At 35.6% G+C, this 27,756-nt stretch overlaps 1 protein-coding gene across 1 annotated transcript; it reads right to left on the bottom strand.

Moving 5' to 3' along the window:
- Positions 1-675: 675 nt before the first annotated feature.
- LOC138323050 (bone morphogenetic protein 7-like) lies at positions 676-27,227 on the bottom strand. The gene is made up of 5 exons (XM_069267378.1): positions 26,293-27,227; positions 11,856-11,998; positions 10,083-10,242; positions 6,221-6,385; positions 676-3,325 (listed from the first exon to the last, which is right to left on the bottom strand). Exons 1-5 carry the CDS (start codon positions 26,618-26,620, stop codon positions 2,619-2,621), a joined length of 1,503 nt encoding a protein of 500 aa, XP_069123479.1. The 5' UTR covers positions 26,621-27,227; the 3' UTR covers positions 676-2,618.
- Between the last annotated feature and the right edge of the window lie 529 nt (positions 27,228-27,756).

Below are 27,756 nucleotides of genomic sequence, written 5' to 3'. Positions count from 1 at the left end.
TATACCGATTTCTTAAAAATGGCACACGTTTTCTGAAAATGAGATGAAAACCACTAGCTTTGTGTGAACCACTTTGGCCCACTCCCTTTCCGACACAAAACAGGTTCATTTTAAAACAATAAGACAATATTCATCGATAACCTTAGAGGAGGTTACAACATTCAACAAATGCAAAATTTCTTACGTAATCTATGTTAAAAGTGAAGATTTGGCGTCTGGCCCATTAATAGTCTACTAACGCGTGGTAATTGGGACGACAGTGGGAAGCATGAGACGACCCGCGTTATGAATGCTAATTTTCTATTTATTTTAATTACTTTGTTCAGAAGGTGATGATAAGTGTAGTATTAATGGTAAACTTATAACCTTTGTGAGTCTACAAAAACATCAAATTTGTTTTACATTTCCACTTTAAAAATTAAAATCCATTTCGGAAAGGTAGAGGACCCTTAAAATCAAACATCCTACTCCAGCATAATTTAGTGATACATGTGTATGTACTAACAGTGTTTGCGTTTGCATACCAATATCGTTGTAGTGACAAAATCACCTATGCAATGATGTATCGCTGCATATATACCGTTTTAAAACAGCAGATAATGACATGAAAACACTTTACTGTTTCGCATCTATTTGTACCAGATCATATCACTGAATAACTGTAAAGACTAGCGATTCTGGGATCATCATTTTATTTCATCATTAAGATTTGGAATTGACATACATTGCACAGTAATGACAATATATAAATGGAACATCATACACACCTACCATACGTACATCTTTCACACAAAGCAGCACCAAAGTATGACCTTTGTCAAGCAAAAACAACATACAACCTGCGCCTTCACAGTACCGAGAACTATTATCATACGGAAATGTTAAGGTACTAGTAGTCTCATAAAAGAATATCAAGTTTGCTAACCTTCAATGTCCAAGAAAGACTAGCTAATGCTCCTGTTAATACAATCACCCAGGATTGATTAGCATTTTCCTAAAGTTACTTTCAGCGTCCCACAAAATACGTTCGTCATGGTTGATTTAGTGACCAATCATTCGCCAGAAAGAGAAAGAATAGAAAAACAATATACTACGTTAAATTGCTAAAGATTTGTAAATTGTCAACCATACCTTGTGGCACTTAAATGATTATAAATAAGTTTGCTTGTTTACAAAATAATTACACATTAAAGCGATCACATGGCCAAATTGAGTCTCCAAACTGAGATCTACAGAGTAATACCAATCTCTCTAGTATCACATACGGAAGTTAAAAGTTAGCATTGAGCTGCATGCTCTATGGTAACGACACAACCTTTTGTCTATGTAACGAATACTTGTTCCATGACTTTTGTCCCGGTTGCCATTCCTAACGTATACCCAGTAATACAACACACGCGGACAGAAACTTTGAACACGCAGTGGGTGTAAATGTATACCACATGACCAATGTATGATAAAGTACGACACCTCCCTGTTGCGTAATCCTTCACCTTACAGATGAAGCGATGACGTCACAATATGCTTTCATCTCGTGATATGCTAGACATATCGGAAATGAGTAGGTCCCAAGCATGTGATATTTTGTGACTTTTTAATAGAAGAATCCCAAGATAACAGTATATACATTGATCAGAAGCAGTATGTGTCACAGAAGAAGTTATATCTGATGTACTTTTTTTTGGGGGGGGGGGAGGGATCTAAAACAAATTTCAGTTTGATATTTTTAGAAATTTTAAATACTGATATCTCAAACACTGAAATGTGTGTCCGAAAATTTGTATCATAGAACATTTGTAATATCATTCTTTCAACAGTATCCAAAAACAACATCGATTGCACTCCTTGCTTACAAATAGTTCAATCACATATGCATTTCATTCTTTCCACGAGATATGTATATCCTTTCCACGTTGATCACTTTCTTACATGTTTAAATACAAATAGTCGAAATATACATACAAAAGGAACATAAATAAGACATGATGTCCTATAAGCATCAGTTTCCGTCCATACATTGTGCCATAGTTAGGACAGATGACGTACGGCACAGAGAGTGTCACTTGTCACGTGTCATTGGTCACGTGAGTATCACGTTTACCTGTTGAATATTAGTAATAATATTCCTCTCACTTTGTAGAATTTACATGGCTGAGAGAATACTTCACACAACATTACTTTTGTTTACTTCCTTTGGTTCTCATCGTGCCTTATCAATACGAACAGCGCTTTGAATATCAGAGGAGCGCAAAGCACGAGATAACGTGTGGAAAAGTTCCACGTGCAAACCATATTCTCTATCTACTATACTTTGGACTATTTACAACATCCAGTTCGATTAATCATGTTCATCCTTATTTAAATGTTGACTTAATCCAACATTTTTTTAAATGTATACAATTCACGATAAACGTCGTTGAAAGCCACAATTGAATCCATAAAATAGCTGTCAGTTGTCCAATCAGGCAGCACACACTATTATGGCCCCATTTCTAATAGGCGATTTTCGAAAATCACAAGATGAATATTTCCAAACATCTGGATGGTCCAGTGTTTCTGTCTTTTAGATTAAATGTTTTACTATGGAAAAATATAAGCAAATGCAGCAAATAGAAATATCAATGACATCCACAGCTGGCAGCGACCATGTCGTCGTATTGTTTTAAAATAACGTTTTCGTCGTCATCAAAATATAGAAGACTTATAGAATACAACTTGTTGGGGACGCAACACGGCGTAGAAACGTCCTTCCCCACTTTGAGTGCATGCACGATGCTTTGAACAGTTGCATGATTGGTTGGTTTTTGACTCTGCCCGAGTGGGAACGGACACGCACCTTTACAGTGGTATGCGTTATAGCCCTTGGGCGATATGATCCAGCCTGACCAACCGATCTCATCGAAGTCTACGTACATTTGGTGCCGGGCACAATTCCTCCGTTGACGACGGTAAGGTCGATAGTAATCAAGCGCTCGCTTATCTTTTCCTTTCTTTTTGTTACGTTTTCGTTTTTGTCGCTTTCTGCGCCTTTCCTCGCGACGTCTTTGTTTTCTTTGTCGCCTCTCCTCCTTTGAAAGTTTTTTCTTCTTTTTCTTCACCTGATCACTGGTACTAGTCGTTGAGTCACTCTCTTGGTCAGTACTTCTACGTCGACGGGTATGTTCGCTCGTGCCCAATATCGATTGCAAGTGTTTGTTTCTTAGTTGGTCTTCCTCGCGTTCTCTTTCATTCAAAAGACGTACAGCTTGAAGAAAATCTTTTCCTTTGAATTGGCGCATCCTCTGTCTCTGTTTCTTTAATATGTCCTTTTTAATTTGCATGTAATCTGAAAAAATGAAGAAAAAAAGATGAAATGTTGCTGATCGGTACCAATCAATTTAACTCTACCTAAATTGGTAACACGGTCACATCGCGTAACGAGTTTGTTGAAAGTCATCTTGATTTCTGTCATTTCTAAATCATAGAATGCATGGCGACAAATGTAAGCTAAAGACCTGTCATTCGTATGGAAAATACGATGTTAGCTTACATTTTTATCAGGCATCATCTCATACAAAACATTTCTTTGCAGCATTGATGGACGGGTCAAACCATACATGAATTATTTCTACGTTTTTCGAAAGGCATATCTGCCTAATTGTATTGAGTGTAAGAGACAGTCTATTTATAGTTTTTGAAGGTCCATCCATCATTTGTCGGATTTTAATAATGGTACATCTAATATTGAAATCAATTTACATATCTTAATTAAAACGACCACAAAAAGCTAGACATAGCTGATTTAACCAGTGATTTTGATCATTCTTTGACTGATGCATGTATTCATAAGAGGTTTGTACCTGTTTATTACCAAAGATAAGAAGACTTAATATATGACTAACCCCATCCTATGCATAGAATACAAGATCCACCCAGCCACTTTTAGAGCAGCACTATAGAAAAGGTTACACCTAGGAATTTTATTTTATTAAATACTACATGACATACGTATACGTATACTGCCATCAAAATTGCTTTATTCCAATTACTCTGAAAAAAGATTCGAGCAGGATTGATGAAAATGATTCAGCAGTTGTATAATTTGATAACCTCAGATGCTATGATTTGTGATCATCTTAATAATAATTTCTGTATCTCATCACGGGCCTCTTTAAAAGTATCAAAGTGTATCATAGTGTGCTCATCACGGATACGCGTCATTAATTATTAATTAGCTATACAATAACTACGTAACGTCCATTACACTAACCGTATAAGCCTATACGATACGAGAGTGTTATGATAGGACTATTGATGACTGAAGACATTAACCGAGAATGCTTCCTACATAGCCCAAGGGATGAGGGGGCGACGGAGGCGACGGCCGCAGATCAGTATCGTAAAAAATCAAGTGTTTTACATTCATATCGTGTCATGAAGTTAGCTGTCCTGCCGAGACTACGATAGCCGCTATATAAACTGTTGAACCCCTGCGTGCTCACGTCAGAGAACATTAATCCGTTAGTTATACAAGTAAAACGAAGGTATGTTCTCGACACTTTGAAGACGAGTGATGCTTGTATTATCAGGTTTTTCCGATATTACGTGGAAATGTTAGAATTTCAAATTGTTATCATGTAAAATTTAACAAATGATATGATGATATTATATCTCTTATTAGTTTCCTTCGTTAGAGGAGAAAAAATGCTTATGATGTTGGTACATTGGCGCGTTAATCGAATTCTCTTGGCTCGCCGCAATGTGGATATAATACAATTTTACGACTCGACGGTTGGTGCAAAAGTCTAGTACTCATGATGGAATATGCAAATCGCGAGGAGCGGTGTCTGCACAATGTCGACTGGGCCCTGTAACATAATCAATTACAAATTGCGTGCAAATGTATATTTTACTTCCTAAATATCGCCTTTGATGCCAAGCGGCAGTCTCAAAAGCTTTATTTTATGGCGTCGAGAAAGTATTCCCCCTGATGGGCGTTACGATAGGCCCGAGAGCCATTCAGGATAGCATGTCTACCATTTCTGATGGCAGACAGGCACATTTAAATACGTCAATAGAACTATCATTTCTACGTCACATATAATTTTATATTGTGCCAAAATAATATCGTCCGACTGAAAAATCAGCATTTCAATTTCTGATTCGGTTATATGTTAAGTTTCGTGAATGAAGAATTAGAGTTGACAGTTCGCATCTCCGAAAAAGATGCCCTAGGACTCAAACAATGAAAATTGGGAATACTTGACAACAATACGGAAAACACTGTCCGCTTATCATGCCATCATGTACGCATTTGAGACTTCTGCACAGTATTTTATAATTGGTTTTCGTTTATAACAAGATTTGAACAGCTCGGCAAAGCTCGAGTTTCGGTTCAGAAACAACGTTAGATACATGTTCATAGCGGCGTCTATTGTCATCTGGACATAGTTATGGCAGGCAAAATTCGCTACTGTGTTGTACCTTTCAAAAATTATATGTTCAAAATGATATTTATGTTGGCATATTTGAAAAGAAAAAGTGTTGAATTTCTCTCATTTTGTCTCAGTTCTAACTCTAAATGAATTTTTTCGAACAAAAAGTGTTCCTATGAATGTTTCATTTACATAATACCCCACTAGGCAGAATTCTACAATGATTGATGGGCTATCATATAGATAACACTGCACTAAATTGATCATGGGAAATAAATTCATGAACGATGACGTTTTTAGATGTCTCTTATTCAAAATGTTCATTTGAAAATGAGAAAATTGTAATCAATGTTAAAGGAAAATTAAATTTTTATGACCTATTAACAGCGAGGGTCATTTAAAGCGGCCTCTCGTGTATGCGGTGTGTAGCGTGTATGACGTGCGTGCTTGTTTTGGGTAATTGTAGTATGTTCCTGTTGTGAATCTTTATGTAAAATTGGAACTCATGCCTTTTTTATATATATTTTATAGTACTATCTCGCTGAAGCATGCTACTAGTGATACAAACATATATGGATGATCTTTAAAGTATTACAGTAAATTGTCTAAACCGGATGTCACTGGAACCATAATATTTGACCAGTATATTCAGATTTCCGGATTGCAAAATTTAGTTACTAAGAATTAGAAGTGAAATGCCATATAATTACGGCGGGATACACAGAGATGAGGATTTTAGACAAGGGCCAGATTAGGCAAGTTATACTGTGTATCAATTTGAACAATAGCGGTGATTGTACACTTACTTTCGTCATTAGGAGAGATGTAGCTTGGATGTCGTGCCATACCGTCATCTGTGTACGCTACCAGTATTGGCTGTTTACTTTCATGATGTTCCTTACGTTGAGCAAACCGAACGTAACTTCCGTTAACGTGTCTTCCAGTTGAAGATGTGGTTGTTACTAAAAACCCTGAAATGAAAAATAAAAATTCATTACGGGACACTGATAGTACATTGGAAGTAGGGTATGAGGATTGTAGTATTGTCGTCTGTCAACAGCACTAATACGTATACTGTAACCAGATCTAACCTTGACGAGACTGGTGTCGTAGATGAAAATTAATAACAATAAAAATGATAATAATCTATGTATTAGCTTCCTAAAAAGCTAAGAAGGCTTCCATACAGCATTATTTATTAGAAAGTAATGATAGGAAAGCTTGACGAATTGTTCTTTTCACAGATAGGTGGCATATTTTTTATGACAATTCATTTTTGAAGAATGATAATTTAAATTTTCTCACATTCAATTTAAAAGATAACCAACTTCATGATATTCATAAAAAGGGGCCACTAGGCTATCTTTCCGAAACAAAAATGAAAAGTTTCCTTAAAACAAATACAACATAATAAAATTGATAAGGATGGCTAAAGACGAGGTTACATCACCAAACAAATTCAAATCTATATGTTAACAGTGAAGGTTCATGTCTCTGTTCTACCGTCTGGCGCAGTAATAGTCAACTGCGGTAATTAGGACGACATCGGGAAACATTATACGACCTGCGTGATAAAAAATAACGTTTTGAATATTTTAATAAAGCTGTTTAGAAGGTGAAGTGGACCTGTTCCTAATGCTAACAAGTTTTCCGTCTAATATACAATGTACGAAGTACGGACATACTTGAACAAGTTGGTGAAATACATTCACATATAAACAAGTGTAATATTTTGGTTAAAACTGCAATAAAATTAATTAGCGCATACAGTTCCACAAATATCCCTTAAGTAAAGCCTTACATTTTGTTTCATCATCTCCCATGAAAGGACAGTTACTAAAAGTAGGTCATGATCAGTCTGCTAACAGTTATGCTATATATAGATGAACAAAACTCGGCATATCACTGAACATTTGAAATCTCTCTAGACTTACCCTTGTATTCTATTTAGTATATGTAGCGCCGCCTTGTGTGATTTCTGAGAATAATGTCCGACAACCAGAAAAAAGCATTCAGACTTCTCTCGGTTTATCTAAATATATGATAATGTGTTTGCAATAATATCCCCACTGGTACACACGTAAAATATTCAACAACAAGTAGCCAATCAACGCACGTAAATAGATTTGCTAACCAATCAAAGTTAATAAATTATTTATATCTAAGTGAAATCCCAACAACATGGCAGACAGAGCGACCGATTATAATAGGTACCATCCTGGGATGGTAGCCCAGGATGGTAACAAAAATGCAAACAAGTAAGGATATGTTGATTAAATTCAAGGGTCATTTTCCATGTCGATCAAAGCTTTTACATTATCAGCACAAGATTGTGTTTTGACCTGGATTTGACCTATATTAGAACTTTGACCTAGATTTTAACCTAAATAATCATCGATGAAGCCAAGACAGCTTTTTCTTCTAGGGCATATAGTACTATGTATACACTTTTCATATGCATGTCTCTTTTTCCTATCTTGATTTTTTTAAATTTGGATGACGATAATTGCGGTAACTGTTATTTTCGATTATTGAAAATTGCCAACAGCACACTATCGTAATATTTTATACTGGATACCGCATCAGTACACATACCGAAATGTCCCGACAATTTAATAGTAAGAAATTTTATACAAGAAATTTCGGATTGTTTTGGATACGTCATATACCCGCAGTCTCTTACCAAAACTTTTATGAATTTTCCAATAATATAGGCAGTATTTAAGGTAGTCCTTGACTCCTGTACACAGTGTCTGCAATACGTTAGACATGTTCTTAAGTTAGGTCTTACTGGGTGTAGTGTCAACCAGAGGACAGGGCGCCCAGGTGTAAGCCTCGCCGTCAGGTGTGCGATCCTCCCCTACCAATGACTTTCATTGTGTAACCTCTCTACACCAGAGCTATAGTCTCATACATTTGTCATTTTAGTTAATTAAACTTCCAAGGAATCAGGCTTCTAAACCAGTATTTTGTCAAAAGCCTTATACAGTGCATTGTCGAAATGTCAATTTGTCAAGTAGCTCAGTGGGTTCTCTATGTACACAAAAGCAAGCACTTCTTAAAATTCAACTAGCGAAAGGCTTCGTCGTTCTTATTATAAAGCATGCGTTTAAGATGAAACTACATTACTTTGGCGGAATTAAATCCACTTGAAATTATTTTCTATAAACAATTTAGGCACACCGAGGGCCTGATCTGGTTTCCCAGGTGTGTGGATCTCTGAGGGGGACTGACAGAATACTTCGGCTCTTTCTAGAGTAGTTAAAGAACTATTGCATCGAAAGTATGTCAAGGAACCTTCTTAACGTACTAAATAGGGTAACTAAATAATGGTACTATCTCATGTTCGATAATATAGAAAGACCGACACTTTCATATGAATAGTTACCGTGTTTATTCAGATCTATTGACAGTATTTATCAAATCTAGTTGTTCGTAATACTTCTATTAAATCCATTCGTCACCGTGTTCATTCACATAATGTTACGGAGAACGGTTGATGGAAGAAACATTTTACGGCACGTCTACAGTTCAAGGGTTACATCAAGCTTATCGGGCACGTTTTAACACTACCACGGCATGAAGCTTACGGGTCCCCTAAGGCATTTAGATGAAATGTGTTCGCTTCCAAAAACAATTTGTTCTTGCTTTACTTTAATCTGACAATTTTCTGCTGTAGTCCAACTAATCTAAATTTGCTAGCTACTTTAACTAGCCCTTGTTTTCCGCCCATCGATGTGCAGGTTGTTTTTTCACCCATGCGCGTAGAAACCATGAACCATACCATAGCAGCCAATTACACTACTTCCGCTCAAAGATTTCCGGTTGAAGATAACTCTATATTTTAATATCATCTATTTTCTGGGTACTTAACCATAAGTGGAGTCGTAAAGGATGACATACTAAAATCACCACAGGAAAGATGTACCCATATGCTCGGTTCGTGGAACAGATCTAGATTTGCTAAAACGTCATGAACAGTAAAAGAGATGAATCGATATTGTATTTAAGTGGAATCTTGTGATAATCTAAAAATAAATTCATGTTTACAAATAATGTAGAAGAAGGCGTCAAGATGATAAAGTTTAATTGTTTATCAGATATTCGTTGATAGAAAAAGCTAATGCCTTACTTCAATTTTATTCAGACATATCGCTATAAACTTTTATAGCATATAGAGACCTGCAACCTAAACTTTAGTATATCAGACACTATGGATGTAAGACATTACAAGTGATACCATTCCATATGTTTCCATATGTTGAATAATGAAATACTTTCTTCCTCTTAGTCTCTTCGGTGATATAAATAATTCGCCAATCAAAATTTTTAAGTAATCTTCCGAATTAGCATGACGTTTGAAAATATCGAATTTTGGACGCGACTAACATTACTTTATCTTTAATATTGACATATTATTAAAAATATACATGCTTATAATATGTCATAAATCAATTCAATGCATGATTTTCTCCAATAGAGCAACGGAAAAAAATGAAAAAGAAAACAAATCCTGATTTTCGTCAATCAGCATTCCTTTGTCAACCTTTTCACAGTTTCTTCTGTGCAGATGAACCTTGGTGCTAATTCATTGTAAGGATATGACTTTCCAGCACAACGCCAGTTCCGATGCGTATGATATTACTTAGATCGCACAACAGTACCTACCGTAATTGACAGCCGATCCATTGATCCATTCATTGACGGCGTTTTTTACTTGGAACACAAACCACCCATGTAGGTGGGCACTAGTCCGTTTAGCATCTAACAATTTTAATCCTTGTGGAGAATTTATATGTTCAGGATCTAACACTTGGTACACTTTTATCTGAAATGGAAAATAACAGAATATTAGAGCGATAATGGACATGTCGAAAACATAATACTAAAGGACGTTGAAGAAAGATCCAGCGATTTCGTTTGGCTTTTGTTTACCATCATTGAAAATAAATACAAAATGTATAGTAAATGTTCATAATGTAGTTCATTTCAATATATAAATTTTATTTTACTATTACTAATAAATTACTGTTGATGATTTATGCAAACTGTCCCACGCATACCGAAGGATATTTGATACAAATCTTCATTTCAAAGTCGTGGATAGATGGCAACAAATTTCAGTCTTCGGGTAAAAAAAAATCGTTTTGTTATTTTCAAGTTACCAAGGCGTGTAAGCCTGCCATTCTACCAATAATACATTATATTAATAAACTCTACATAATGTATACATTTATCTCAATGGCAACTACAAAATGTATATCAACATACACGGTCTGTTTATTGATTGTTGGTGTTAATATTATTTGCTTTCATGCTTCATTTATAAGAGAACTAAGATTGTTTATGCTTGGTCTCAAATATATTTTTACGATAACCATCTTGATCAGTAAAATATTTAGAAACTAACATATGCTTTAATACAAATTTTGTTCTCTTATTTATCGGTGCTCTAGGGGATTCCAATTTTAATTTATGTGAATTGATAAGAGGTTTTTGTTAACATACGGATACTTGTTTAACGGTAGATCTTCCCTATCGTTGTTTACCCATTCGCTGTTTTTTCTCTATTTTAATCATGAAATTCGTGAGTATAATGTCCTTTAACCTGTTGCCCTAACTTGTGTGACATTTCAATACATTCCAATGTCATTATCAACAATAAACATTCAGTAGTATTATAGTGGAGGTCTATGGCGAACAGTGTTTGCTTTAAAATAGAAATCAATTCAAAAATTAATCAATAGATTTGTATAAGATAATGATAATCTTTGATAACTTTTAAATTATATTAAATCCATGAGGTCTTAATAGTCCAGCAATGTGAAAGCAGTAATTAAAATCACATTAGAGCTGTCTATTAATTATTAAAATAAATAATTTATAAATTATTTCCCCATTGCTAGATCCCTTGCAGTAATTTGATGATATCGTAATAAAGATATCAATAAAGATAAAATTACTGGCGGTAATTTAAAAAGTTTACTTCATATGTCATGTTTTAAATGGTTTGACTGGAGACAAACATGCTGCGTACTTAACTTCGAATTAAGAGAACGTGATAAAATCTCGCGAGATGCTTGTCAGTCGGCACGCGCAATAGTCACATGGGTTTCCAGTGTGTACCCTAACGCACCGATATCATGAACATTAGATGCCCCTAGACAGTATTGTTTTATTGCACTGTACTTCTACAACAGGGCAATCTGAAAATTGGTATTTATATTTCTAATAAATGTTATATTTGATCACAAGATAAAACGTCAGTCTCCCTCACCAAAGAGCAGCTGGGGTTGAATTTAGTGCGTGTTTATTGCACGTGCCGAAACAGACATACAATAGACCGTTTAAGTGATATATAGCACATCATTGTTTACGGGATGATTGCTGTGACGTCATGGAGAGTTGGCCAACATTGGCGGGAGTGTTTGCCGTACGTACCTCTATGACATGAGGAGGCATCTGTTCACCTTCTGATGAAGGTCGGGGGTTCAATTTAAATATATGGAATTCAGCAGCTAATAATTTCTCTCCCTCTGATAAGTAAGATACATTATAGTAGAAATGCATCTGTTGCCGCCATTCTGAAACAGAAATAGAAACACTTCTATATATTTATAACTCTATTTTGATACAAAGAAAGTATTTACCTTTGTCACATATTCACTTTCCAGATCGTATTGCTTTGTATAAACTACAAACATACGTTTGTGACCGTTGATGTTGCTTCTTTAACCTAAAACGCTATATAAATATACCACGTTGATAATTAGGCCAACTTTTAACAAGCTATCATTAATAAAGACCCGACCAATGAAAGAAAAAACACAATAGGGATCGTTAACTCCAGGGCTGTTTTGATACTGTGGTATTCATTCTCTTGTGTTTGTGAGTTGACTGTGTAGTGTATGTTTGTTTACCATGTACCCTACCATCCTCTCGGCGAATGTAAGTAAAAGAATGAACCTGAGCCCGGGTAAATGTACCTTAAGATCAACACACCTATGTAAAATGTTTTCTATTCCTCCAGAAAACAATCGCTTAGAATCGAATATATATCTATTATTCTCAAAAATAATATGTTTACGTCAACCATTGTTGGTATTGTGATTGTTATTGTTGACTATAAATCGGAGAGTTCCAGTTACAACCTGATATATTTAGACTTAATACTATTTCTTCTTCTTTCCCACAAAATGTGATCAAAACACGAACACCTGTTGAATCTCAGGTGCGAATGTCGACACGTCGATTGAAAAGACCAGGTACACTTCATATTTGCAATGGAGATTGAATAGAGATGTAGGAGGTGCTTAGTTAGGGGTATACAGTGGGGCATTAGTAGGCTTTGTGTGTCCATGTCATGGCGTTAACCACTGTATCAACAACTTACCCTTTTTATCAAGACACCTGTGAGGTAGGCCCTTCACACTCCTGTGTTCGCCAGTGTCCCCTTTAGATTACGCAAGGCGTTCTTATATTTCTTTTTGCATACTAATCGGATATTTTCCGACTGATCTAGTTGAATGTGTTTAAATGAATTGGGTATTTTATCCGGTACAAAACCACAAAAGTATTTATATTATTATTTCAGCTAACTTGACAGACATGATCCACGTGCAGAAGCGATTTGCTCATATAGAAACATCATTACTGTTTTTTTACATTCCCAATTATGTGAAGTGTCGCACGCTGAAAGGACACAGTTAAGAGTAGGGCAAACAGGTAAATGAAACCATAGGTATCAATTGGTAAAATGGATATGGAATAAAAAAAGAAGGCAGTAATTCGACAAGTAAGCCATGTCCCTCAGTGTCCTATATACAATAATGCAACGAAACCCACCACGATGTATAAACCTTAATTAAATGTGCAGATAGAAAACCCGTCCTAGCATTAAGGGAGCTTTTTCAAAAAAGTACCAGGACAACGTCCCCTGATATTGTAAATAAATTGTTACGTTTCCAGTAATAAAAATATGTCAGAGTGATCCAGTAAACTTTCAATGCCTTAGTGTTTGCCTAAGTTTAATGTTACATTGACAGCCAGTCAGTTAAGAACGTGGCGAGTTTATGAGGTGGATGGAAGCCGGAGTAACAGATGAGAAAACACCGACCCAATGGTCAGATGAAAGTCGGAGTACCAGGAGAAAAACTTCCGACCTTTGGTCAGTAACTGGCAAATGCTCAGATGTTGAGGGTTTGTGGTAAAATGTCGAGACATCTTAACCAGGCCCGACTTTCAATGCACCTGCATTTGTTAGATATCTGCTGTCATTCACATTGGGCAGTTTAAATGAAATATTATTTAGATTTTTTAACTTTTGCATTGGAAAGATACGATAATGTTACCGGCGTTATACATTTGGCATCCTGGAACTTCTGTTTCCGATACAGAATACATTTCTCTGCCAATATGACTGCAATATTTCGTGTTCCCTGCTGCACTTACTACTCAAATAACTTTTATTACTGTGGGGTAGGGGAATATGAAACTGTGCAAAGACATTTTACAATGATTTGTTGTCGAAATTGTTCAATAAAGCGGCATATTTGTGCGTGTCGTTAAAGCCAAAACAAGGTTCTATGTACAGTGTAGTTTTCACGAACGGTTAATGCACGAACATAACACTAGAGTGGAATGTGCCCTGATGATGAAGAAACTACACATCTTACAATATCAAAGTATAAGGCCCTACAAACTGTATTATGTATCATTCTACTACAAAGTTTATCTGATGTACATTCTATGCTTATTGTTAAACCCCTGGATGTTCTCAAACGAGGACAAAGTAGTTTATCTTGTCTACGGTCCAACGATAAGGAACTATACTAGATTTTTTTTATTATGCATGTATAGAATCTAAAAAATGAAAATTCTGTTGAAGCAATGTCCATAATACCGTTAGGCATCTTGAATGAAGAAGTTGAATTATGTAGTTGATCTGTATTGACTCATTTATGATGATTTGACGATGTTTGAAATTTGCTCGTTAATATTTTTTTATTCGAAATGAAGGATCAAGGTTATTGTTTTGAACCGAATTATTATCAGTAAAGGTTTCTGGTTTTGCTGAGAATTCACTTGAAATATTTGTCCCTGGTGTTTTTATTTGGATGCCTGTATGCGAGAGTCCTATATATTAGACATATGGAAGTGTAATGTTTCCATGTTATAATTCTAATTAAGACAGGTGCTTGTAAATATAGTTATTGGTTTCTATCGTCACCATGATAGTAAATTTACCCCTGATTTGTTACTTATTGTGTCGTCAATGATACTGAAGGATCCAATTTTATTCTTATTTCTAAAACTTCTAATGAGAGTAATTATTTGGTTCTACTTTCATTTTGTGCCGACTTAAAATGTTTAAATTGTATTAAAATTAATTCAACATGCCATTTAATTAAATCTGCTAGTCCATTAAAATACATATGGATACGAGGACCTTACCACAAATAGGAAAAAACTGTAAAGCACTAGGAGATCCGTGGATTAAAACATCCAAAAGATGGATGATAGTAGTACTATTATCAATTTCTTGTTCTAAGTGCTAAAAAGTGTTTTGAATCAAAATATATTCCTAATTCTGTTCATATGATTCAAAATAAGGTACTGATAATCCAAACCAAGATCTACATTTTCACAAAAATAAAGATATGTGATAATACAAAGGGGTACAACGGGTGTTATGGGTTTGTCGTAATAAAAAGACATGTTTTGATTTTATTTGTCAGCTTTCCATGTTAATCAATACGGTTAATATTACTAAGGTTTACATACCAGCAGGTGATAGCTGTTGCGATATGGCGAATCCTGATATTCAGTAACGAGATGGACAGTGTTATCGGTATATCTACTAATAACGCTGTGTATAGTTTTCACAAACAAGGGTAAAAGACAATGGGCTTAAGACACTGGGAATGTGTGTGAGTTAACACGTAGATCTATGACCGCCTGACGGTATAGTAAAATTCCTACACGGTCTGTCTACTAGTGATACAGCCCTCAGATACTGTCAATACCACAGATCCAGATCACAGCCTACCTCTATACCTCCCGATCACCCTGTCTCAATGCGCCATTAGTATTTTGCCAACTTAAAAATGATTTTATGTTTGTTGAAATATAAAGTCAAACAAACAAAACGTTTTATCTCTTCCCAACATCGCATGTCCAACAATGCTAAATAATAAAACTGGGTTTTTATCTGGGGTAGCGACAAGTGAAGGATATGTTAGGAGGGTGTAATTACCCTATACTTTTAGTGCACACTAGTTCGCCCATATCGACATGCATTTTGTAGGCAAGCTTCACGGAATCACATATATATTCAGGAAATTCTTGTATAATCATCGTTCTTGTTTATCAATGATATAATATAAGGCTAATCATTTTCTATTGTTGAATTAAATCAAGCTAAACTAATCTGGAAATAATATGTATTTTTTGTCTTTGTTTTATTATTCAACCTAGTTTGCTTCATAAAATGTTACTTTTTGTATTTCAAGATTTCATACAATAACATTAAAACCATAGGATGACCATTTATATCCAATTACATCAAGTGATATTACAGAACCGGTTATCATTTTAGTATATACTAATACTTACATAAAGTGGACAAAGCATACATAATAAACGGGGGCGGAATTATATTATGACCAATATTCATGTATTATAGTAAGTAAAGCAAGGAATATTAAATATTGTAAAAATACAAATGTATTCTTTATCGGATAGAAAGAGATGCAATCGCTGCTTCACAGCACACAACTCATTCAATTTAATCATTAATATAAAATAATTTCATGATTTTAATACTGCAAGCATGTTATTTTCAAGTTCTTTTTAAAAATTATTTGAAGCCTGACAAAACAAACTGGTGAAATACCACAAGGACCACGAAAGTATATATGCAGCACTTTCAAATGTTAATTGTCTATATCTCAGGCCATGGCCCAGTCGGACCTGTGTAGAATCATCCTATATTGTATAACCCAAACTCTACGTTATATTAATAAGAAATGGTAATAACATTAATTTACTGGCAAGCAGTCTGTCTCTAATAAATATATCGACACTATTAACGAGCGTCAAGCATTTAGTTAAAACTGAAACAGATTGACTGGGCGTTTTGAAGTTATTATGGTTAATTATGATACATCATCAATTCCGAATTGTAGATGAATATTTGATACCAATTCCTAGACGATCTATTCCGTAAAGTACGGTGTAATTAGGGTTACGGAACACATTTTGATCAATTGAAAACACGTGGCAGAAAAGTCAGTGATGTAATAGAACACGAAATCCCTCATTAGCCCGAATCACGTGTCATAATCAGATCAACTCTAATTAATAGGTAATGCGTAACCCGGATGATGAAACGATAATGTAATTCTTTTCTTAATGAAAAGTGTTCTATCGTCAGATCGTAAAGGCCACAGAAAAGATTAACACTTTAAATATATGATAAACCATACGTACAGGTAAACGAAGGGTAATAAGCACCAATGATAAAGGGGAGGAAATCACAAGTAAAAATTAGAAACACGAAGAAAATGCATGACTATGTATGTATACTGATGAATTTATTTTCATAATATTCCATATTCTCAAAGATTTAAGGTAAAATGATCTTCGTATCAATCAAAATGGGAGGTTAATTTTTTGTTTATTTATCAACCTTGAAAGAAATGAAAAGAAAGGTTGATAAAAGCTCTTGGATACAAAAAATGGAAAAAAAACAGTATTTAGAAACTTGATGTCTATCACTCGATTTCAGTTCACCTGATATTAACCCGATTGACATAACTTTATATTTTGACCTGTTTATAGTAACAAAGACGATGTAGGATATACTAGCTTTACACATGTTCGTGGTGAGTGATCCCTATGATACTAGGTGTAGGGATTGGGTGTTTGCTGTCGATTATTCACACCAATAACATCTATTATCGTTTATATAAAGTGTACACTATAGACTAGATAAGAGAGAGCCGCGTGCTCGACGGGGAGTGATATAAACTGGGGATTGTGTAAACCTCTGATGGTATTCCATACCTCTAAAGCTCTCTTCTATTTCAAACATTGTTTTAGTAAACAAACTTGACAAAAGCCCAATACTTTCATATGAGGTGATTCTAGAAACAGTATATACATATCATATTGAAGAAAATGCTGTTCAAAAATATTCGACAACAAGTCAAGTATTGCTTAGGTCTCAAAGCAGATGTTCTGCGTATTTCTGGATCTTATTCACTGAAGTTTTATTTCGTTACTCTTACTCTTTTCTGCATATTAAGGTCATATATTGGGGCTTTTTTTGGATCAATGTAATATTGTTTATCTATATTTTGCATTTTGACGCTGCTAGATATTAATTGAATGACTTTTGACGTTAGTGTACGATATAAATCACGTTAAAACATGACGTCAAAGTCACCGAATCGTCGCCAAAACGTCGTACATAAACTACGATTAACCGTCGATTAGTCTTACCTTCCGGTGACTTTGACGTCATATTTGACAATTGACGGTAAATCGTACTTTATCCACGTCATTTTAGTAAATCGAACACCCATACAACTATTTTCGTGTTTTTACTCTTATTTATGAATATTTTCATTGGGTGTTATTTTCAGTGACAGAGATCGATGTTAACTGTTCAACGTCATCAACTAATGAAACGAATAACTTACAGTGGCTTTATTGAGTCCAACTTAGGTAGAAACTGAATTGTTGATATTTGATAGCATCTGTTATTATCCTTGCACTGCCTCAGCTTAGCTATATTTATATTTTGACGCAATTTGTTTATGTGGCTTTTGTTTTTAGCTGTTTACTTCTCGGCATTGTGTCCAATTTGTACATATTTGCTTTCTCATTGTCTTTTGTTTTGACATTGTTATTTGCAGGTTGACATGTTTACATACTCTTCTATTTCATTTTTTTTATTTGAGGTTTCGCCCCGTATTCTTTTATGTTTACAATTTTGTTCCTCTCTTACCTGTTTGGTTTGACGTGGTCTATCTTTAAATTTTGCATTTAACGTCGGTTTATTAATTATATAATTTGTGTAAATTTGGACCGAATCGTTTTATATTATATTGTTTTGATGATTTACTCGCTTATTTCAGTTTTTTTGTGTGTGCTGTTTTGCATTAGAATATTATATTTTACATAAGTGCAACTGTAAAATATGGATGTATGTATTTTAGTACGTGTATAGTTATAATCTTATTACACGTGTAGTGTACGTGCACGGATATAATGTTACTTCACTTGTAATGTACGTGTACAGATATGATGTGATTACATATGTAATGTACGTGTACAGATATGATGTGATTACAGATGTAATGTACGTGTACACATATGATGTGATTACAGATGTAATGTACGTGTACGGATATAATGTTACTTCACTTGTAATGTACGTGTACAGATATAATGTGTTTAGTTTAAACATATTTTATTGTCAAAACAAAAGACAAAGGGATAAGGCAACATAATGTGATTAAACATGTAATAATTGTGTACAGATATAATGTGATTGCACGTGTAATAGTACATATATAATGTTGTACGTGTACGGATATAATATGAATACAAGTGTAATGTACGTGTCCATGTGATTTCACATACGCGTACGGTGACAGACGTTGGTCGTACTCACGGGTGTCAGTGTGAGTTTGGACGTGTTTTCATTGTCTGGTGGGCGGGGACTACAGGTGTAGCTCATTAAGCGGTGAATTATGTTCTTCAGTGATTGAATTATATTTGCTGATGTTAATGAAGCTTGGAGTCAATATCTTGTAGTTTGCTGTACAAGTAAAGCCAGAGACCGCATGTAGAGATAGGTAGTGATAAAAACGAGGTAGGCGTGTCTCTGACTACAATATGACCACGCCCCCTCGGATAGAAATGATTGGGTGACAACAACACCATCATTGAACACGTTGTCGCGCCATTCAAGTTAGATTGAAAGCAAAAAGAATAGTTTATTCATAAAATTAATATATCCAGTGACCTAGGCTGGGAATGTGATACCACTGAAGGTTCTTGCTAAGAGGCAGATGTGGTTAAAATCGACGCAGGGTTATTGGGGTCAAAACTCACCTCCCAAATTGTTTGCGTTATGTCATCTATTATGAATCCTTGATGGTGGAGCCGCTATAGAACCGAGTCTGAAGTGGCGACACGACGGAACGCTACTGCCAAACACTGATATATCAGGACGGTGGTGGAGAGGCTAACTTCGTCAAGAGAAGGGAGAGTCTTTCAAGTAGTTCATTCAATAATTAATTTACCTGCAGATGTGTGTTTAATCGATTCCCTTACCAGAAACACGTGTAGGATACTAGAAATATTCGTGATAACTGATCAACACAAGTATCATTGTCATCTAGAGTTAAAATCTACAATGAACGAAAATCAATTGTATTGTCGTAATCGGGTTTTTTTTCTTTCAATTTTCTTCCATCATGTTTGCATTTATTATCCTTTAGATGTTGGTTCTTAGCTTATTGGCTGTGTGCATTTCAAAATTGTTTTAATCTTTCTTCAATGTTCAAAATCTCTAGCTAACAATATGGACAACTTTATTTATAGGAATTTGGTGGTGATAATTTACGATAAATATAACCGTATCTGAATGGGGAAAGCCATTGGAGCAATAGACGGTCATCCTGATCGTCTGAGGTACATGTACCGAACTTGTCTAAGATATGCTTAGACATTAACAAAAAGTCGGGACATTAAAATGTTATTAATTATTTGTGTTAATATTACGGGATATTAAGATGAATATATCATAAGAGCTGCTCACTTAATGTTGAACCAGATCTTCAGTCTAGTTTCCAGATGTTCACTTTTCTTGTGTGCATGTAGTTTAACGATAGTAAAAGCCCGATGTATTCCGTGGTGATAAGCACTGTAGAGTTACAGCTCCAATACGATTGGTTTCCTATACAAACATATCATTATGGCCTCCTAAACCTCTAATTATTGTCTCCTACACTACCAGTTAGCGCCTGCCCGCCGACAGTACCGCCAGACTACGAGGCAGTAAGGTGCCATAGCCTACAATATCCATTTATTTTAGAATCGCTTCCCATTGTGCCATCTTCATGAACGGTTTTTATTTTTTATTTTTGTAAGAGTGTTGCCGTTAGATTTAAATTAACACATTTTTGGTATTATTTTTCACCTTCCATGGATAGATTTATCTTTTTAATTTGAATTGACATTTTGACCAGCTTTATAATTATATTTTTCTGTGAAATGAATAACAACATCAATAATAAGTGTGTCCATCGTAATATCATCTCCTTATATTTTTGTACAAACAACAATTCAAATCTTCTCATATAGGTCACGGATTCAGTTTGTTTTACCATATATTAACAGATTAAAGGGATGAAAAAAAGCTTGAGTCCGTTAAGAAAAACCACCTATTACGTTCAGTTAATGTCAACTGCTCTACGTAGGATTTGAACTTCTAACCCAGAGGTGGAGTCCTAGTGGTAATATGTCGACTCTTGGCCACCGCAGCTCCTCTGTTAAAAATGGCTGGGCCACTGACATTAGTCAGCGATACCACTGTTATTTTCTGTATATATCTTAATTAGAATGATACCCGCTATCCGTCAGCCTATAATGGCAGACTCTACGTGGGGCCAGTACTACACCACACCTGATCCACTGCCGAGCTCTACGACGTGTTTGTTACACCTGGTACGGTTTGAACCAACACTCTTGAACTTGACCCAACACACAGCCTAACTGATTGAGCACACATTCTTACGCTCTAAACTCCAAATATCACAGGATTTTCCAGATTAGGACGTAAATTGGGTATTTATACTTCTATTGAACTCCTATGTTTGCATTGTATTTTATAATATAATAGATATTATTGAAGAACTCCATACTACAGTCGCAATAACACCTGGGATATCAGAAATCATTGACAGGTAGTCGTGGCGTGATGTATATGATGTATATGGTAAACGTGAAACTATTGAAATTATTAGGTGATCCAGATTTTACCCATCTTGAGTAATCATATTGTTTGCATTCTGTCAGTCAATAAATTGAGCATCGCTAACGAGTAATAAAAAGTTGTATGTTGTCCCTTATTTTACTGAGTGGAATATCAAAATTTAGTATGGCATATTAGGCTTTACGTTCTATTATACAGCTAATGGATGGTCTCCCCTCTGTGTGAAAGACTGTATCTAGAATATCTGTGTTGTATTTACTTGTAATAACAGAACTATTGCCCTTTTTATAGTGCTATGACACTGCCACATGTCGCCAAAGACACCGAATAGCACACCCCGTCCAGTCATATAATACTGACGACACACAAACCAGTCGTATCACCCCTTCTTGCTAAGCAGGAACAGAAAATGCCACGTTTATATGGGTTTATCGGTCAGTGAGCAGAATCGTCGTAGTAACTCAGTGCCAAACGTGAGGCGGTATCAAAGGAGACGTTAGGAAGAAGAAACCCATTAAGGTAGAAGAGTATCGATGATATCCCAAATCTAATCGCCTTCACAGTCATGTTATGGGGGCAGCAGGTACAATCCTAGTGCCGTACCTGCAGGATGGCGACAAAACAACAGTATGGTGTCTCTATCATTATTCTGAAGTAATAGAAAGACAAAACAGTCCTACTTAGAAGTAATAAAAGGGACAATACATCGGCAAACCTAACCTATATGACCTTACATAATGGCTTTATTTATTTTCTCGAGTTGGTGGAAAGAATTTATATTTTAGTTTGAGTAAGATTTCTTCGACCCTGCTGACAGACTTTTTCTTACGTAATGGACAATCCTGAAGGAAGCGAAATCTGTTCTTATGTCCTCCAGTTGATAGTATGTGGTGTAATGATAAAGGCATTTTGAAATTGCCTTTTCATATCTTAGGAGGAACAGTTTACATTTGTTAGCGATAGAGGGGAGTGAGACAAGTGTATCAGTGTATCTCCACAGCTCAGTTTTAACGCCGTCACGGTGTGCATGTCAGGCCCAGTACTATTGTGGGGGAGATCGTATCGGATAGATCAGCATACACGATACCTTACTACAGTACTCACTAGTTCATGAAAAGAAAAAAAATCGTGTTGTCTCTAAAAACTTGTCAAAATATTGAAAACATTGCTCCAAACATAGTGTTTTCAGTACGTGTCAGTATAACTAGTTGTAATGTCATTATATTAGATTTTAAAAGTAAAAATGAAATATGTAGTTTTAGGGTAGTGGTTATTAACTTGGAGAATAAGACATCGAGACAAAGAGATTCAATGTACGTTTTTTTTTCTGAAAAAGTGCGGCGAACTTTGTTAATAAGTATAGGTTATTTGAGTGTAAGTAATTTGAGAGTACAGTAAATAAACGATGCTTTAAAAAGGAGGTACAACAAAAAGTTTAACATAATTCAAGTTTGAGAGTAAATGAGACATGCAAAAAGTACAAACCGTTTCAAATTGAATGTTTGAGATAAATGTGTCATGTTTTAAGAATGACTGTTAATGTTTCTGAGATTTTGTTTATCGAGTGTGAGATGTACCTGTTAAAGTAACTTTACAAGTGTTGAAAGGAAGTGTAAGTTTTAATTAAATGAAAGAAGCATAAAGAGTATGTTTTACAAGTTGTGATATTAAGGAAATATTAGAGTAATGCCTGATCATGCCACAAGTTTTGAGAGAAAGTGAAACGAGTTCGGGATTTAATGAAACAAGTTAAGTGTAACAAGTTTTAGTGTACATGTAAGTGTATCGTATTTTAAATGTAAGTGTAATATGTTTACTGTAACGGTAAGTAATTGTATATCAAGTTTGAGTAAGTGTAATAAGTTTTAGTGTAACAAGTTGGTATGTACCTGTAAGTATAACCAGTTTTAAGAGTAAGTGTAATAAGTTTTAGTCTAACAAACTGGTATGTACCTGTAAGTATAACCAGTTTTAAGAGTAAGTGTAATAAGTTTTAGTCTAACAAACTGGTATGTACCTGTAAGTATAACCAGTTTCAAGAGTAAGTGTAATAAGTTTTAGTCTAACAAACTGGTATGTACCTGTAAGTATAACCAGTTTTAAGAGTAAGTGTAATAAGTTTTAGTCTAACAAACTGGTATGTACCTGTAAGTATACCCAGTTTTAAGAGTAAGTGTAATAAGTTTTAGTCTAACAAACTGGTATGTACCTGTAAGTATAACCAGTTTTAAGAGTAAGTGTAATAAGTTTTAGTCTAACAAACTGGTATGTACCTGTAAGTATAACCAGTTTTAAGAGTAAGTGTAATAAGTTTTAGTCTAACAAACTGGTATGTACCTGTAAGTATAACCAGTTTTAAGAGTAAGTGTAATAAGTTTTAGTCTAACAAACTGGTATGTACCTGTAAGTATAACCAGTTTTAAGAGTAAGTGTAATAAGTTTTAGTGTAACAAACTGGTATGTACCTGTAAGTATACCCAGTTTTAAGAGTAAGTGTAATAAGTTTTAGTCTAACAAACTGGTATGTACCTGTAAGTATACCCAGTTTTAAGAGTAAGTGCAATAAGTTTTAGTCTAACAAGTTGGTATGTACCTGTAAGTATAACCAGTTTTAAGAGTAAGTGTAATAAGTTTTAATCCAACAAGTTGGTATGTACCTGTAAGTATAACCAGTTTTAAGAGTAAGTGTAATAAGTTTTAATTCTAACAAGTTGGTATGTACCTGTAAGTATATCCAGTTTCAAGAGTAAGTGTTATAAGTTTTAGTGTAACAAGTTCGTATGTACCTGTAAGTATATCCAGTTTTAAGAGTAAGTGTAATAAGTTTTAGTCTAACAAACTGGTATGTACCTGTAAGTATAACCAGTTTCAAGAGTAAGTGTTATAAGTTTTAGTGTAACAAACTGGTATGTACCTGTAAGTATAACCAGTTTTAAGAGTAAGTGTAATAAGTTTTAGTCTAACAAGTTGGTAGTTTCAAGAGTAAGTGTTATAAGTTTTAGTGTAACAAGTTCGTATGTACCTGTAAGTATATCTATTTTTAAGAGTAAGTGCAATAAGTTTTAGTGCATCAAGTTTTAAGAATAAGTGTAATAAGTTGGGTAAGTGTATCAAGTTTCAAGAGTAAGTTAACAAGTTTAACAGTAAAGTGAGTTTTGGCGTGTTTGGAGAGTCTTAAGACTTTTATCTGTTTACATATCCATTCAGAAATGCCTCAACTACTTCCGTATCTTGAGCTACAAACTATTATAGGTAGATATTAGCTCGCCTTAATCCTTAATTACATATGTATCACCTGTAGATAAAGGTATTAATCTTTGTGAGGAGGTAGAGTAATATTTGCGAGCCGAATACTTATAACCATGCTGGGTACCTGTGTCACACAGCCCTGGCTACAGGTGACAACACCTACCCCCACTGTGGCCCATACACCTGTATTTCACACCTGCGAGGTTAATACACTAATACATTCCGATAGGGACCTCCTACATCACTGGCCTATCTCGATGCTATAACACTCCTTATGAGAAACAAAACTGCTTTCTCTTGACATAAATCTAATACATATTGTTTACATTGAAATGGAGTTTGACAATAATCACATACCTGTTTTACTATTTACCTGTTTGACAATAATCACATACCTGTTGTACTATTTACCTGGTTAACAATAATCACATACCTGTTGTACTATTTACCTGCTTTACAATAATTACATACCTTTAGTACTTTTACCTGGGCAACCAGAACTGAATATATTCCTCTGGACATTCACTACAATTACAACTGCTTTAGTGTATACCTGTTCGATTATACCAAACATTCCTTGTATATGGTATTCGATGTCTAGATTTATTTTGGTTCCGCAAAGTATTTATTCCTTGGTAAACTCGTTCAAAGAACAATGTCAAAATTGACGTTTGTGACAGGAAAAGATCACTTTGTGAAAATGATGAACTTTTTGTAATGTGAAAATAATAAGGTTAATGCATTGTGAAATATCAATGCTGAAATGTATCGAATGCTGTGTAACTGTTTAATACGCTCGGTGTGATAATAGTTATATAGTGTGGTGTGAAAATCGTAATTCTAAAATGGTGTGCAAAGTGTAACGTTGACGTGTTGTGAAAATGGCGAATTCAGTGAGAATGATAAAGTCCGTGGAGATATAGAATGATAAAATTACGGTGTAGCGCCCGTGGTTGGCACTGTCTGTGAAACAACTCCCCAAAGTGTTGAAACAGTTTGCAAATAAAACGTATTGCGTGCAATTATTGTAAAGGCCATGTGTTTCGTCTTATGAACTAAATGAACAGTGCCAGAGAGAACAAGTACACTTGCTTGGATCTTACTGCTGAAATTGTGAGGGGTGTGTAGGGTGGGGGAATCGGAGAGGATAAAGGGTGTAGGAATAAGGGGATGAGGGAGATGTGCACGCGGGGAGAGGGGCCGTAGAGAGGGACAGTGGTCGCGAGTAAAAAAAACCGGATTTGGAGAGGTGACATGGAAAGAAGAAAAAGGTGTAGGGAGGTAAAGGTTAGGGGAAATGGACAAGTTAAATGGACATTGTTCAATGGACGAGAAATTGGATTGGTGAGGGAAAAGCACTACACATTTTTTGATTTGATTAACAGGATGGGGAAAGTGTATTTTAATGACACCCATAGGTTGTTTAATTATGTTGAAATGTATTATCATTGTTCCAAAAGTGTCAATATGATGGTACATCTTATATATTGATTGGTTGAAACAGACACATGATACTTTAACATTTTCATATATACAAAATCATATAAAAGGTATATAAAACACTTAATCAGTATACAATCAATCTTTGGTGACTCTGTGGCGATGGTCACCATAACTTACCCCTGTCCGGAAAGCTCCGGATTACGTCAGCTCGGTAAGGACTTTCCCGTTTAACTAGTCCCCCTGGCTCGGTGATACTAGCGTATAAGTCGATCATAAATTGTGGAGGCGATTTATGTATCACACGAGCTGGCACTCTATCTATTCCGAAAAACCTAGAAAGTCTCTCAATAACTTCTGTTTGGTTGGAAGATTTAGTAGAGGGTGTTAAACCCGTTGGCGCTTTCATGCGCGCGTGCGAAGGTATTCCAAAACCAACCACAACGAATAAAACTATCACTAAAATCCGTCTATTTCCAAAATGTCTTGTTAACACTTTTCCAATCATTGTTTTCCGTGGACGGACACCTTACACGGATGCTGACAGTGAGGTAGAAGGCCAGGCGTCCATGCGTGTTCAACTGTTGCGGTCGCGTCCAGCCAGTATATTGGTTTAGATTAGAGAACCATATATCAATACACAATTTCTGGCATTTAATTTCTCTGAGAGAACACACACAAGTCGGATACCGTCCTAGTACAATGCTGTGGGAGCGTCATTGTTAAGTTTCGGTTTCCCACATTGTCAGATACCTGGGGTTCTGGTCAGTTTAAGAAAGCTATTGTAATGACCTTAAGTGTCCATTGGCACACCTGCGAACACTTGTACCTGACAAACACATCCAGGACTATGTCCAGTGGGTCTTCACCAGCTCTCTAGACATACTACCGGGAACATCACACACTATTCGGGAAATACACGTGTTTCTGGCCAAAAAGATAGTAACATAGACGACTGCCAAAAAACACTCGCTGACTCAATTAAATTAACATGTCATTCATACATCCAAATCAAACGTGAGCTAACTGTGGATATTGTTTCATATAGAATCAAAAACATAGTGCTTTTTGAAGCTTTTATGGATAACAAGGTACGAGTTTCTATGATAGAACCCGTGAGCGTGGTGTCGGTGTGGGTCCGATCGACTCCTCCCCGCCGTCTCTGATTGGCTAGAGGGATTCGCTTTTCGAATGAGCGATTGCCGTCAGTTTACTAAGATATCTCAGCCACTGCTTGTGTCCATCTCGCCGTACCACCCTCAACAGTCGGAGTTTCTTGTCACTCAAAATAGTTAACATGATAAAGGGCAAATGTAGATTTTAATGGGCAGATCATTTAGCCCGACACAAAGCCATGGAATTGACGCGCACCCCTCACCACCACCGCGGTAATGAGTGTGGTTCGCCACCTACAAATTTACCTGTTAGGCTCCAATTGAAACAGACGGTTTATTAACGGGTTACGAACTATGGTTGACGTGTGATTTTTGTGTTGTTGTAATTTACACAAGGACTTTTCAAACGAGGTAATTTGTTTCTTTATACCGACAATTACAGATGGCCGTATCCAGTTTCTCCTTGTGATGTAAAAACTGGCTTAGTTCTTACTAACTACCTAGCGTTACCTTGTCACATGGACACAGA

The sequence above is a fragment of the Argopecten irradians genome, chromosome 5 (assembly GCF_041381155.1).
Source record: "Argopecten irradians isolate NY chromosome 5, Ai_NY, whole genome shotgun sequence".
NCBI classification, from domain to species: Eukaryota; Metazoa; Mollusca; class Bivalvia; order Pectinida; family Pectinidae; genus Argopecten; species Argopecten irradians.
This window is presented reverse-complemented; position numbering and strand designations above follow the sequence as displayed.

Coding starts and splice junctions, on each gene's coding strand:
- LOC138323050 (XM_069267378.1), bottom strand. CDS start 26,620: ATGATTGGAAAAGTGTTAACAAGACATTTTGGAAATAGACGGATTTTA. Junction 11,999..26,292: donor CCGGAGCTTTCCGGACAGGG/GTAAGTTATGGT, acceptor TTTCTGTTTCAG/AATGGCGGCAACAGATGCAT. Junction 3,326..6,220: donor CATCTCTCCTAATGACGAAA/GTAAGTGTACAA, acceptor TCATTTTTTCAG/ATTACATGCAAATTAAAAAG.